Source organism: Manis pentadactyla, chromosome 4 (assembly GCF_030020395.1).
Source record: "Manis pentadactyla isolate mManPen7 chromosome 4, mManPen7.hap1, whole genome shotgun sequence".
Lineage (NCBI taxonomy): Eukaryota > Metazoa > Chordata > Mammalia > Pholidota > Manidae > Manis > Manis pentadactyla.
The window spans coordinates 157,444,517-157,460,542 of record NC_080022.1 but is presented as its reverse complement, the minus strand read 5'-3'; the positions used below and the strand labels follow the sequence as shown (position 1 = coordinate 157,460,542).

At 38.4% G+C, this 16,026-nt stretch overlaps 1 protein-coding gene across 1 annotated transcript in view; it reads left to right on the top strand.

Annotated features, from left to right (window-relative positions):
• The first annotated feature begins 413 nt into the window (after positions 1 to 413).
• GDPD1 (glycerophosphodiester phosphodiesterase domain containing 1) overlaps positions 414 to 16,026 on the top strand; it is a 57,697-nt gene continuing 42,084 nt past the window's right edge. The window contains exon 1 of the mRNA XM_036879793.2: positions 414 to 672. Within this exon, the coding sequence (XP_036735688.1) occupies positions 531 to 672 (142 nt within the window). The 5' untranslated portion in view covers positions 414 to 530. The remainder of the gene's footprint in view (positions 673 to 16,026) is intronic.

The window sequence follows — 16,026 nt, the reverse complement described above, 5'->3', positions numbered from 1 at the left end:
GACGTTCTCTCTCGGCTAGACAAATGGATTTGGCTTACTATTTGTTTCAGCAAGTATTAACTCCTCCATCCGTACTAGCTCTCTGGGTTTCCTAGATGCACCCTGGAATCTTTCCGTTTTGATGCGGATTTTCTAATTATGTCAAGCCTTTGTGAAGGCTATCCTTGAGTAGCTCCTTCTGTCTGAGTGAGGGCGAAGGCATCGGCAGGGTCTTCCGAAGCTTTTACCCCAGTTTGCAGGCCCTCGGAAGTGCAGCGGGTCCAACCACAAAGCGAGGCGACCAGCGCTCACTCCAAGACCTCCGCAGACTCCTTCCAAGCAGCCGGGGCGCGCCTGCGTGCCGGAGCCTCTTTGTTGCTCGTGCGGCAGGGTCCGCCTGCGCCTGCGTGGTGGGCCGGCGGGGACAAGCGCGCTGCGCTGCTGGCACCGCCTGGGGGCGAGCAACCTAGAGCCGCCGTCGCCGCCGTTGCGACCGCCGCAGCGGAGTTCAGAGGGCCCGGAGGTGGGAGACTTCCCGCACGGTGGCGGAGATGTCGTCCACCGCGGTCTTCTACCTTCTCTCCACCCTGGGAGGGTACTTGGTAACCTCGCTTTTGTTGCTCAAATACCCGACCTTGCTGCACCCGAGAAAGAAGCAGCGATTCCTCAGTAAACACATCTCTCACCGCGGAGGTGAGAGGGGTCCCCAAAACCCGGTGGCGGAGGTGGGGGAAGCTTTTCTCTCCGACTAGAGATGAGGGTTATTTGGAGCTCAGCACAAAACAGGCGGGTGGAATAAACGTGAGAGTTTGAGGAAGAATGGGGATGCATGAATAGAGACCCCCCTCGGCGGTGAAGACGGTGTGCAGGGGAAGTCTCCTGAGGGCAGGAAAGGGGTCTGGAGACAGAGCCAAGGGGGGATCTCTCGAGTGTGGCGGGGCCCGGGGTTCCCTGAAGAAGGAAAGACCAGGGTGAAAATGAAGGGTAGACGGGAGCGTTTCTCGGCGGATGGAAGGATGATCGCAAGGTCCCTTCCGAGGAGTGGGTCACAAGGGGCGAGCGCCGGGCAGAGCCGGGGTTACCCGGGCGGGGAAACCAGGGACGGACTGCGCCCAGCGAGCCGGTGGCCGAGCCTGTGCGGAGGTGCGCGGTGACGCCCGTCCAAGGATGAGGAACTGCGTGAACAGAGCGTGTTGCATCCCCCGGGGTCTGGGGCCCCCTCTCCGCCTCGACCCCGCTCTCTGGGCACTGATAATTAAGAAAGGAAGTCCCAAACCTGGGGACACCTCCCAAGGTCACAGGTAGAGCTTGGGCTGGACTGGGACAAAACTGGAGCGTCCTAGTTCCCAACGCTGCAAACCTTGCACTTTTTTTTTTAGCCCCAAGCCTACACCCCAGCGATGACACCTAAATTTCCAAAAGACAAAATGATAATTTAATTTATGACAGTACAGTATTGATTCAAGAAAACAAGTTTCTTTTGGAAAAGTGTCTTCTTAAAAGGAGCCTAGGTAGTCCGTCCTCTGAGTTCCCAGACAGCGGGCCAAACCTTTGTCTCTTCATTATTGTGTAGTGATGTGTCTGTATTTCATTTCGAGCTTGATGTATAAAATGTGAAATTGAGTTATTTCAATTTTAACTGTTCTTTAGAGATGAATGCTAAACTAGATTAAAATTGCTTGGGATACAATATAATGCTTGAAAGGAGTTTACAATCCAAAACTTGACTTAGTTCCACAACTCCTTTTCTAACAAGAAATGGCCAGGAATAAGGTTTTAAATATCACAAAAATACATAATACATTAGTTTTCTTCTGTATAAGCTGTATAATTTTAATAGTTAAACATAGTTCTAAAGAGAGACTTAAGTGGTTATGCTAGTCTACCAGTCATGAAAAGCATCAAAGGTTGTAAGGGGTCACCAGCTAAATGCCAAGTTATTGCTTATTTAGTTTATCTGTGTTTTAATAGATACATAGGTAAACTGTGGGATACCATAAAACTACTGTTGCTTCAACCATTAAGGCCAAAACCAGCTTCTAATGTTTAAGCTGTTGCCATCAAAGCAATTTTCAATGGTAGTAGTCCTGTTCTGGAGATAGGTGGTATACATTACAGTTGCATTCACTGATTTAAAAAAAGAAAAGTGTATTTAATAAAAACCCAAACCAAACTAAAATAAAACGAGGCCCTCTTAAAAAACCAACCAAACTGTAATTATGGATGATCTAAATTTTATTTTAGAAGAAATACATGTTAATCTTTGAAAATTTGTGATACTTTACAGGGGAATAAAACTAGCATTCCATAGATGTTTAAAAAATGTGTAATAGATCAACATAGCAAGTATCAAAACCAGGATAAGCTAGATCACTAATTCTCATTTACTTATTTTTTTTTTTGTATTTCTATTTTTTTGTTTTAATTAAGGTATCATTGATAAACAATCTTATGCTCAGATTTCACATGAGCAACACTCACCCATATTATCAAGTCCCCACCACATACCCCGTTACAGTCAGTCCATCAGCATAGTAAGATGCTATAGAGTCACTACTTGTCTTGTTTGTGCTATACTTCCTTCCCTGTGCCCCCCTATATTATTTGTGCTAATCATAATACCCTTTAATCCCCTTATCCCTCCCTTCCCACCCACCCTCCCCAACCCTTTTCCCTTTGGTAACTGCTAGTCCACTCTTGGGTTCTGTAAGTCTGCTGCTGTTTTGTTCCTTCCGTTTTTGCTTTGTTCTTATACTCCACAGATGAGTGGAATCATTTGGTACTTGTCTTTCTCCATCTGGCTTATTTCACTGAGCATAATACTCTCTAGCTCCACCATGTTGTTGCAAATGGTAGGATTTTTTTCTTCTTATGGCTGAATAGTATTCCATTGTGTATATGTACCACATTTTCTTTATCCATTCATCTACTGTTGGACACTTAGGTTGCTTCTGTATCTTGGTTATTGTAAACAGTGCTTCAGTAAATGTATGGGTGCATATGTCTTTTTGAATCTGGGATCTTGTTTTCTTTGGGTAAATTCCTAGGAGTGGAATTCCTGGGTCAAATGGTATTTCTATTTTTAGTTTTTTGAGGAGCCTCCATATCGCTTTCCACAATGGTTGAACTAATTTACATTCCTACCAGCAGTGTAGGAGGGTTCCCCTTTCTCTACATCCTTACCAGCATTTATTGTTTCTAGGCTCTTTGATGTTGGTCATCCTAACTGGTGTGAGGTGATATCTCATAATTCTCATTTACTTTTGGAAATACCTTACAAATATTTTCTCCCTAGATATTAAGTCATTTCAGTTTTTTCAATTTCACCCCTTAAATAAAATTTTCCATTGGTAATTACTTGTAAATGTGCCATCAGCATTTATATGTTCAAAGATGTAACTGAACCTTTCATGAGAAACTAAATATCTGCAGACTTGAAATCTGTTTACCTGCGTGATGGTCCTAATGCACTGCAGTAAGTCCCTAATGTACTGTAGTAAGTTCTTATGTGTTAGTGCTTAATACACTTTTGTTGAGTATGTGCACCAAATAATAGAGATGTATTCAGAGTGATAAAGGAGGTATTTACTAAAAAACACTTTGTAACTCAAGATACTATTTCTGGAAAATAATAGAATAGGAAGGAGTCAACTCCTTGCTTGTTTTTTATTGCTGGACACTGATAACAGCAATCACTAAGCCTCTCTGTCCATTTCACTAACATTTGGGCTAATTCTCTGTCACCCTAACTGCACATACCTGATATTTCATGTAAACCGGATGTATGACCATTACAAGATTGAAACATTAGTCATTATATGTGTGTAAAGTATATACACCTAAAATGCTATAAATTGAAACCCTTAATGAGTATTGTATTATGTTTGCAATGAAGGCATAATTACCTGAGTCAGATTCTGGACTTGCCACTAGTTAGCCTTTGGAATAAGCCTTAGGTTCCTTATCCATCAAAGGGGACTGTTTCCCCTGCTTCTCTTTGGGTTGTTATAAGGGTTAGGTGTATAAAAAGCACTTAGAAAACTGTAAAACTGTTTAGAAATAAAAGCATGGATACAGAGGGACTCACATTTGAATTTTGCAATAGAACTTTGAGTTGCTTTTGAAGGAATGAAATCACCCTATACTTACGTTTTCAAACTTTTAATAATGTTTTTGCCCTTTAATAAGATTGGTTGTCCTTGAAAGTGGAAAATACTGTTTCAAAAATTTAATGCTGTAGGCTTGTTTTGTCCTTACCTCTTTAAAGCACACATTTTATTGTATTATATTGTAATAGGATATGTGAATATTCCTTAGTAGACTGTGAATTCCTCAAGGGACAATTTTATTAATGCTCTTGTCTTTAGCCAACAGTACTGTTCCTAACATAATTAAATAGTAGCTTATTGTCTGCTAATTAACTACTGCATGCTAAATGCTATGTGTTTACTAAGTTTATTTGACCAAAGGATACTTTTTTATAATTACAATGTATTGATGGAAGACCAATAGGACCAAAGATATACACTTTGGATTAAATGTAGAACAAGCAATATTCTCAAAAGCCATTTCCTTAATTTTTCTATGAAATTATGACTTTCATTAATATTTTTCCCAATTGCATAAGTAACTCATGTTTATTGTGGGAAGTTTGGAGAATATAGCAATGAAAAAATGAAGAAGAGTTCTTAAATCTTTTACTATTCAGACATAATCTCTGTTAACATTTTGAAGTTCCTCCAAGTATGTATTTTCCTACATTTGAATCAGACTGTATATACATTTATTTCAGATGCCCAATGAGTTAGCTAGAAATAAGAGTGGGGAAATAACTTCCTATAATACTCCCTAACCTATCTCTGTGGGCTAGTTGAATTAAGTAACAGGCTTTTTAAAAAGAGGTTTATTTATTAGGGTTCAGTGACCAAAGAATTTTAAAAATCACTAATTAATCAAATCCCACCTTCTCTCCTAATCTTTCACCTTTGGTCTCCAAGCAGAGTACTGTCACAATCTGGGCATCCTTCCACCTGTTGATTTAGCAAGTGCTAAGTTTGAGGGTAAGGATTGCTCTTGGACACTGGCTGCTTGGACCCAACTTTAATTGGTTGTTCAAGGAGGAAATTGAGTCACCAGTCTTGAGTCTCAAAGTGTCACTGGAAGTAGCATTCTGCAGTGGCACTCCGAAACATGTGGAACATCAAAGTATTGATTTTATCTCTTCAGCTCTTGTTTCCTCATTCCTGTTTTCAGAGAACTCTTCCTCACTTGTCAGTAAGGACTTTTTTTTTCAACTGACTCACTGATACCTACTGATACCTTATTCGCAGTAGAGTCACTTATTTATTTATTTAACAATACTTTCCTGCTTAATAAAGCAAACTAATATGTACTTATTTTCAGCAATATAGATAGATATCTCTTGAACTGTATGCAAATTTAGAAAAATTAAATATCATTACAGAAAAATCTTTGCCATTATGACAAGATACATAACCAAAACCATTTATTATTGGAGAGAGCATACATGTGGTGGTTAGTTGGTAAATATTGCTGTGTACCAATATATAGTTTGAATATCCTCCTTCTATGCTTCTGTGCTATTGATGTGTTTAATTTTTTTCTTATATCTACAAATAGAAATTTCCCTAGTTTTTTTCCACTTGAAATATAGAAACAATTCTGCAGTGTTCCAGGGAATCCATATGGAGAAATGCTCTTTTGTGTGTACCATCTCCAGTCCTTACAAGGTCTTTATACCCTTTTAAATAATATATATTGTTTCCAAGGTGCAACATAAATGTTGAATGGACAAATGAATTTAGAAATGAGGAAGGAACTTACTTTGTTGTTTGATTTACTGAATAATTCCACTTTGAGTTGAGATAGGATAATATCTTCAAACATTAGAATATGTTTTATTTACACGAAGCTGTCTTTTCCGGTACCAGAAAATACTTAATTTTGAAGTCTGGTTTTTTTTGGGTGTGTATGTCTGATGCACATTACCCTATTTGTCATTAGTTTTGTAAACATCACATACACATGCACACATACATATCATGTATACAAAGATGTTAATGATGCTGGTTGGAGCATGATTGTAAAACAAGTCTACAATGTTTATTGAGTGTTCATGAGTATTTAAAACATTTGGAAGGTTAAGAGAAAACTGAACAGATATTTCTCTCCTTCACAGAATTTAAATCTTATTAAAAATACCAAAGAAAATTTTTACTTTCCCTGTTCTATCAGATATTAAGCCAACCACAAAGTAATTATGAAACACTATATAAGAGATGAAAAGTTAATATAGAATGAAAAACTGGAAAGTATTTAGTGCAGCTATAAAGTGAAATGGGAATTTTTTCAGAGAAGATTTTCTCAACTAAAAAAATATGAACTGTCAAAGAGGGAGGCAAGAGAACATCAGCAGAGGAATTGTGAACAAGTGTAAATCTGTGATACTCTCTTCCACATTTCATAATTAATTAACTAAATAACTAATTAAAAGTTAAATGTTTATATATAGAGTGGTTATTTGTAAAGTCAGGAATTATTTAATCTGCTTTTTGTGGAAAAAGAGAAATTAGTGGCAAACATGCTCTGTGACTGATAGGATAACTGGAAAGAAAAGGAATTCAAATCATTTCATGAAAGAGCTACCACCAAGTAACTCCTTGGAGAGGAATGGCATGCTTCCTAATTAGTCCCTTAGTTACTCTCCAGGATTTCACCATATGAATCTAACAAGTAATTTGTGAGTATTATCATTGTGGAATTTATCTTTAAGCTTTACAAATAAAAGAATATGGGAATAAAGACCAATATGAATAGCTTATCTGTAGAACTGAAATAAAAGTGTTGCATGAATGGCAGCATAGAAGCTGCAGCATAATTAGTGGTAAGAAGAGTGAGATCTGAAATCATACTGCTTGTGCTTGAATCCCTGTTCCCCTTGTTGGCTATGTGACCTTACCCAATTTTTTTTCTAGAGATATAATACCATAGAAGTGGGGTTTTAATGAAATAATATATAAATGCTAAGCACTGTATTAGCTTCTGATAATTATTAATACCTTGACTACCTCTTCAAACATTTTGTTTAGTACTGGCTATTAATTTCACAAACATAAAATAGATCAACAATCTTAAGTAATAATGCTTGCATGCTTAAGCTGTTAGGTTTAAATGAATTACAATTAAGATTAATATGGATAGTTCAACCATTGTGCAAAGCAATATGGAGGTTCCTCAAAAAACTAAAAATAGAAATACCATTTGACCCAGGAATTTCACTCCTAGGAATTTGCCCTAAGAGTGCAGGAGCCCAGTTTGAAAAAGACATATGCACCCCTATGTTTATCGCAGCACTATTTACAATAGCCAAGAAATGGAAGCAACCTAAATGTCCATCAGTAGATGAATGGATAAAGAAGATGTGGTACATATACACAATGGAGTATTATTCAGCCATAAGAAGAAAACAAATCCTACCATTTGCAGCAACATGGATGGAGCTAGAGGGTATTATGCTCAGTGAAATAAGCCAGGCAGAGAAAGACAAGTATTAAATGATTTCACTCATCTGTGGAGTATAACAACAAAGCAAAAAGTGAAGGAACAAAACAGCAGCAGACTCACGAACCCAAGAATGGACTAACAGTTACCAAAGGTAAAGGGACTGGGAGGATGGGTGGGAAGGGAGGGATAAAGGAGGAAAAGGGACATTACGATTAGCACACATAATGTAGGGGGAGCACGGGGAAGGCCGTATAGCACAGAGAAGACAAGTAGTGATTCTATAGCATCTTACTATACTTATGGACAGTGACTGTAATGGGGTATGTGGTGGGAACTTGATAATGGGGGGAATCTAGTAACCACAGTGTTGCTCATGTAATTGTATATTAATGATACCAAAATTTTTAAAAAAGATTAATACAGAAAGCAAACATAAAAGGCAAGCAGGCCAACTTTGAATGTAAATATTAATAGTAAAACCTATTAACTGTCAGAAAATTTATTTCAGAGTATTGAATCTCTATCCTACCTTTGTTTACCTTTTTTCCCCCAAACCAAAAGATCAGTTAAGTGTCCTTTGAACTTTGTATTATGGCATATTTCAAATATATACAAAAGGAGTAAGACTCCATGAACCTGTCACACAGACACAATTATCAATCCATGCCCCATCTTACTTCTGTATCCCAGCACATTCTTCTCACCCAGATATTTTGAAATGAATTTCAGATATCATATCATTTCAAACTTAATAAATATTCATTGAACACTGTTTTGTGGAATATTCTAAAAGATGTATATTATAAAGTCCTTGCTCTTGGAATTTGAGAAAGCCAATAAAATAACACTGCTTACTCTCCGTTCCCAAATTTGGAACCAACCTAGAAATAATATGCAGGTATCAGAAAAATGGAAGTAAAAATATTAACTTTATTACTGATAGAGCTGAATTTGGACCCTATCACAACCCTCTCTACATAAAACTTAACAGTAAAACTGGAGGCCTTTTCTGTGCATTGGTAGGGCCTGCCCTGGCAATCTTTCTGTATAGGTGAGCAGAAATTTTATTCCTTCTGAAGGTGGGCCACTTGAAATTAAGAGGACTCTGAAAGGTTGTGTCACAAATGGACAGATAGCTATTTCTCCTTCACTGCTTTTCCTATGGGGAGGAGTATAGGAGGGAGTAGAAAAGAGTTAAAACTGTTCCTTCTATTCTCTTCCCTTCTTGGGGACTAGAGTGGAATTTTCCTTCACAAGGTGGAAACAGGTAGTAGGGTTTAGATATTCCGTTCAATACTTGCCTTCAAAAATACCAGAATACAAAAGCCGTAAGACTTAGAATCAAAGGCCCTTTTTTTTTAAATTTTGGTATAGCATACATGTAGTGGCACTAACCTAAAGTATGCAGCTTTAATTTTTTAAAATACATATACACCCAATTAGCCACACTCAGATCAAGTCACAGAACATTTTAGAATTCCTTTAAATTCCCTTGGTTCCCTTCCCATTCTGACGTCCTCCATCCCCAGAGATAACCACTCCTCTGACTTTTATCATCGTTGATTATTTAAGACAATGGTTTTCATAGTGTGGTCTGTGGACTCCTGGAAGTCCTAGGACCCTTCACGGATCTATGAGGTCAAAACTCTTTTCTTTAGACATTATTTACCTTTTTTACTTTGTTGACATTTGTGCTGATGATTTGTGCAAAAGAAGTAGTGAGTAAAACTGCTGTCACTTGAGCATGACAGAGCAGTGGATGTACTAGGAGCCATGGTATCTTCACCATCATACACTCACAGTTAAAAAAAAAGCAGTTTTACTTAAAAATATCTTCATGTATGGTAAAAATTACTAATTTTATTAAATATCAACACTTGAGTACACATAACTTCTAATAATCTATGTGTATACACAAAACACTTTCACTGCATATCAAAGTAAGGTGATGGTTGTCTTGGGGAAAAGCTCTTGTGCAACCATTTGAGTTGTGTGCTGATTAGTCTTTACTTTTTATCCACAAAACACTGCTTTTACTTAAAAAACTGAAACTGGTTATTCAGACTTGAGTATTCAGCAGATATGTTCTTGAAAATTAAAAAATGAGTCTGTCTAGATTAGAAAAATAATATAGCTGCCTTCTTTTAAGGCAGTGCCAATTATTAAATTTGAGCTTTCAAGCAAAAATTAGAATTTTGGAAAACTTGTATCCTCCACTGTGAGATTAATAGTTTGCCAATTCTTAAAGGTTTACCTGATGGGATCAATTATTAATAAATGTGATTTAAAAAATAATGTATAATGAAATGTGTCAACATTTGAGACCAGCATAATTTAGTGAATCAATGTTTTCCAGAAGACCAGTGCATGATCATCTGAAACCATGCAGGGGTGAAATATCCATTCAGAGTTCACAATGGATGGATGGTCTTCTATGTAACAGAGTATGAAAAGGTCATTGATACGGTTCAGATTCCACATTGCAAATAACTTTTAAGAAACTACCACGTGTTGAATTTTAGTGCACTATCAAAGGAGAATCTTTATTTTCCAATTCTTATCTATATGAAGGCTAATGTAGATGTATGAAGCAGATATGAAAATCCAGCTGCCTTTTATTAACCCAGACATTAAAGAGATTTGCAAACATTGTAAAACAATGCCACTCTCTTTTTTTGGAATATAGTTATTTTTTATAAAATGTTATGTCGAGGGGAGGAGCAAAGTTGGCGGCGTGAGTAGGGCAGCGGAAATCTCCTTCCAAAAGCACACATATTTTTGAAAATACAACAAATACAACTATTCCTAAAAGAGAGACCAGAAGATACAGTACAACTGCCAGGCTACATCTACACCTATGAGAACCCAGCACCTCATGAAAGGGGAAAGATAGAAGCCGCGGCCTGGTGGGACCCGAGCATGCCCCCCCACCCCAGCTCCCCAGCGGGAGGAGAGGAGTCGGAACAGGGAGGGACTGGGAGCCCAGGACTGCTAAAGACCCAGCCCTAGTCATCCACACTGGGAGCACAGACACACAGTGCGTGGTGTGCTTCATTCTAGGGAAATGGAACAGTAAAACCTGTGAGTGGGTTCCCACAGCCAGCGTCCCTGGGATAAAAGAAAAGCGAGTGCTTTTTGAAAAAGTCTTAAAGGGACAGGAGCCTCACAGCTGGACAAAAGCTTCCCAGCACACTCAGCCCAGCAGCTGGGAATCTTGGGGAACTCTGGGCACCCATTCCCCCTGGGTGGTAGCACAGCTCTGAGGCCCCTCACGGTGATATACAGCCCTCCCACCCGTTCCTCCTCTGGCGTGGCCCCGCTATAGCGGAGGAGCAGCCTGAGAATGGCCACACCCACAGCAGCCGTGCAGAGTCTCTTCTGCAGCCGCCCAGGCCAGACTCAGAGAACCCGTCGGTGTGCAGCTGCCCAGCACAAGCCACAAGGGGTCACTGTTCTCGCAGGAGAGGAAGGTGACGAGCAAGTGGGAAGGGACTTTGTTCTCCCAGCTGACACATGCGCCAACTGCCCACGACTACCTCTATCGCCATGAAAAGGCAGAAGAATTTGATCCAGACCAGAATCAAACACACATCCCCTGAGACGGAACCTGGGGAGATAGATTTAACCAATTTTCCTGAAAAAGAATTCAAAATAAAGGTCATAACCATGCTGATGGAGCTGCAGAGAAATATGCAAGAGCTAAGGGATGACGTCCAGAAGGAGATTACAGAAATAAAACAATCTCTGGAAGGACTTAAAAGCAGAATGGACGAGGTGCAAGAGGCCATTAATGGAATAGAAATCAGAGAACAGGAATGAAGAGAAGCTGACGCAGAGAGGGATAAAAGGATCTCCAGGAATGAAACAATATTAAGAGAACTGTGTGACTGATCCAAATGGAACAATATCCGCATTATAGGGGTACCAGAAGAAGAAGAGAAAAAGGGATAGAAAGTGTCTTTGAAGAAATAATTGCTGAAAACTTCCCCAAACTGGTGGAGGAAATAGTCACTCAGACCACAGAAGCACACAGAACTCCCAACAGAAGGGACCCAAGGAGGACAACACCAAGACACATAATAATTAAAATGGCAAAGATCAAGGACAAGGACAGAGTACTAAAGGCAGCTAGAGAGATAAATCAGGTCACCTACAAAGGAAAATCCATCAGGCTATCATCACACTTCTCAACAGAAACCTTACAGGCCAGAAGAGAATGGCATGATATATTTAATGCAATGAAACAAAAGGGCCTTGAACCAAGAATACTGTATCCAGCAAGATTAACATTTAAATATGAAGGAGGGATTAAACAATTCCCAGATAAGCAAAAGTTGAGGGAATTTGCTTACCACAAACCACCTCTACAGGGTATTTTAGAGGGACTGCTCTAGATGGGAGCATTCCTAAAGCTAAACAGATGTCAACCAGAGAAAATAAAATCACATCACAGAAAGCAGACCAACCAAATACTAACTAAAGGCAAAAAATAAAATAAACTATTCACAAAAGCAGTCAAAGGAAACACAAAAGAGTACAGAATAAAATACCTAACACATAAAGAATGGAAGAGGAGGAATAAAAAGGGAGAGAAATGAAGAATCATCAGGCTGTGTTTATAATAGCTCAATAAGCGAGTTAAGTTAGACAGTAAGATAGTAAAGAAGCTACTCTTGAACCTTTGGTAACCACAAACTTAAAGCCTGCAATGGCAATAAGTACATACCTTTCAATAATCACCCTAAATGTAAATGGACTGAATGCACCAATCAGAAGACACAGAGTAATAGAATGGATAAAAAAGCAAGACCCATCTATATGCTGCTTACAAGAGGCTCACCTCAAACCCAAAGACATGCACAGACAAAAAGTCAAGGGATGGAAAAAGATATTTCATGCAAACAACAAGGAGAAAAAAGCAGGTGTTGCAGTACTAGTATCAGACAAAATAGACTTCAAAACAAAGAAAGTAATGAGATAAAGAAGGACATTACATAATGATAAAGGGCTCAGTCCAACAAGAGGATATAACCATTCTAAATATATATGCACCCAATACAGGAACACCAACATATGTGAAACAAATACTAACAGAATTAAAGGAGGAAATAGAATGCAATGCATTCATTTTGGGAGACTTCAACACACTACTCACTCCAAAGGACAGATCCACCAGACAGAAAATAAGCAAGGACACAGAGGCACTGAACAACACACTAGAACAGATGGACCTAATATACATCTATAGAATTCTACACCCAAAAGCAACAGAATACACATTCTTCTCAAGTGCACATGGAACATTGTCCAGAATAGACCACATACTAGGCCACAAAAAGAGCCTCAGTAAATTCAAAAAGATTGAAATTCTACCACCCAACTTGTCAGACCACAAAGGTATAAAACTAGAAATAAATTGTACAAAGAAAGCAAAAAGGCTCACAAACACATGGAAGCTTAACAACATGGTCCTAAATAATCAATGGATCAATGACCAAATTAAAATAGAGATCAAGCAATATATGGAAACAAATGACAACAACAACACAAGGCCCCAACTTCTGTGGGACACAGCGAAAGCAGTCTTAAAAGGAAAGTATATATAGCAATCCAGGCATATTTAAAGAAGGAAGAACAATCCCAAATTAATAGTCTAACATCACAATTATCAAAATTGGAAAAAGAAGAACAAATGAGGCCCAAAGTCAGCAGAAGTTGGGATAAAGATCAGAGAAGAAATAAATAAAATTGAGAAGGATAAAACAATAGCAAAAATCAATGAAACCAAGAGCTGGTTCTTTGAGAAAATAAACAAAATAGATAAGCCCCTAGGCAGATTTATTAAGAGAAGAAGAGAATTAACACACATCAACAGAATCAGAAACAAGAAAGGAAAAATCATGAGGGACCCCACAGAAATACAAAGAATTATTAGAGAATACTATGAAAACCTATATGCTAACAAGCTGGAAAACCTAGAGGAAATGGACAACTTCCTAGAAAAATACAACCTTCCAAGACTTACCAAGGGAGAAACAGAAAATCTAAACAGACCAATTACCAGCAACAAAATTGAAGTGGTAATCAAAAAACTACCCAAGAACAAAATCCCCGGGCCAGATAGATTTACCGTGGAATTTTATTAGACATACAGAGAAGACATAGTACCCATTCTCCTTAAAGTTTTCCAAAAAATAGAAGAGGAGGGAATACTCCCAAACTCATTCTATGAAGCCTGCATCACCCTAATACCAAAACCAGGCGAAGACCTCACCAAAAAAGAAAATTACAGACCAAATATCCTTGATGAACATGGATGCAAAAATCTCAACAAAATATTAGCAAACCAAATTCAAAAATACATCAAGAGGATCATACACCATGACCAAGTGGGGGGATTCATATCAGGGATGCAAGGATGGTACAACATTTGAAAATCCATCAACATCATCCACCACATCAACAAAAAGAAGGACAAAAATCACATGATCATCTCCATAGATGCTGAAAAAGCATTTGATAAAATTCAACATCCATTCATGATGAAAACTCTCAATAAAATGGGTATAGAGGGAAGTACCTCAACATAATAAAAGCCATATATAATAAACCCACAGTCAACATCATACTGAACAGCAAGAAGCTGAAAGCTTTTCCTCTAAGATCAGGAACAAGACAGGTATGCCCACTCTCCCCACTGTAATTCAACATAGTAATGGAGGTCCTAGCGATGGCAATTAGACAAAACAGAGAAATACAAGGAATCCAGATTGGTAAAGAAGAAGTCGAACTGTCACTATTTGCAGATGACATGATATTGTACAAAAAAAACCCTAAAGACTCCACTCCAAAACTACTAGAACTAGTATCTGAATTCAGCAAAATTACAGGATACAAAGTTAATACACAGAAATCTGTGGCTTTCCTATACACTAACAATGAACTAACAGAAAGAGAAATCAGGAAAACAATTCCACTCACAATTGCATCAAAAAGAATAAAATACCTAGGAATAAACCTAGGAAGTGAAAGACCTATACCCTGAGAACTACAAGACACTTTTAAGAGAAAGAGGACACTAATAAATGGAAACTCATCCCATGCTCTTGGCTAGGAAGAATTAATATCATCAAAATGGCCATCCTGCCCAAAGCAATCTACAGATTTAGTGCAATCCCTATCAAATTACCAACAACATTCTTCAACGAACTGGAACAAATAGTTTTAAAATTCATATGGAACCACAAAAGACGCCAAATAGCCAAAGCAATCCTGAGAAGGAAGAATAAAGTGGGGGGGGGATCTCACTCCCCAACTTCAAGCTCTACTACAAAGCCACAGTAATCAAGACAATTTGGTACTGGCACAAGGACAGATGCACAGACCAGTGGAACTGAATAGAAACTCCAGACTTAACCCAAACATATATGGCCAATTAATATACGATAAAGGAGCCATGGACATACAATGGGGAAATGACAGTCTCTTCAACAGTTGGTGTTGGCAAAACTGGACAGATACATGTAAGAGAATGAAACTGGATCACTGTCTAACCCCGTACACAAAAGTAAATTCGAAATGGATCAAAGACCTGAATGTAAGTCATGAAACCATAAAACTCTTAGAAAAAAACATAGGCAAAAATCTCTTGGACATAAACATGAGTGACTTCTTCATGAACATATCTCCCTGGACAAGGGAAACAAAAGCAAAAATGAACAAGTGGGACTATAGCAAGTTGAAAAGCTTCTGTACAGCAAAGGACACCATCAATAGAACAAAAAGGTATCCTACAGTATGGGAGAATATATTTATAAATGACAGATCCGATAAAGGGTTGACATGCAAAATATATAAAGAGCTCACGCACCTCAACAAACAAAAAGCAAATAATCCAATTAAAAAATGAGCAGAGGAGCTGAGCAGACAGTTCTCCAAAGAAGAAATTCAGATGGCCAACAGATACATGAAAAGATGCTCCACATCGCTTGTCATCAGTGAAATGCAAATTAAAACCACAATGGGATATCACCTCTCACCAGTACAGATCGCCACCATCCAAAAGACAAACAACAACAAATGTTGGCAAGGTTGTGGAGAAAGGGGAACCCTCCTACACTGCTGGTGGGAATGTAAATTAGTTCAACCATTGTGGAAAGCAGTATGGAGGTTCCTCAAAAAGCTCAAAATAGAAATACCATTTGACCCAGGAATTCCACTTCTAGGAATTTATCCTAAGAATACAATAGCCCAGTTTGAAAAAAACAGATGCACCCTATGTTTATCGCAGCACTATTTACAATAGCTAAGAAATGGAAGCAACCTACATGTCCATCACTAGGTGAATGGATAAAGAAGATGTGGTACATATACACAATGCCATAAGAAGAAAACAAATTCTACCATTTGCAACAACATGGATGGAGCTTGAGGGTATTATGCTCAGTGAAATAAGACAGGTGGAGAAAGACAAGTACTAAATGATTTCACTCATGTGGAGTATAAGAACAAAGAAAAAACTGA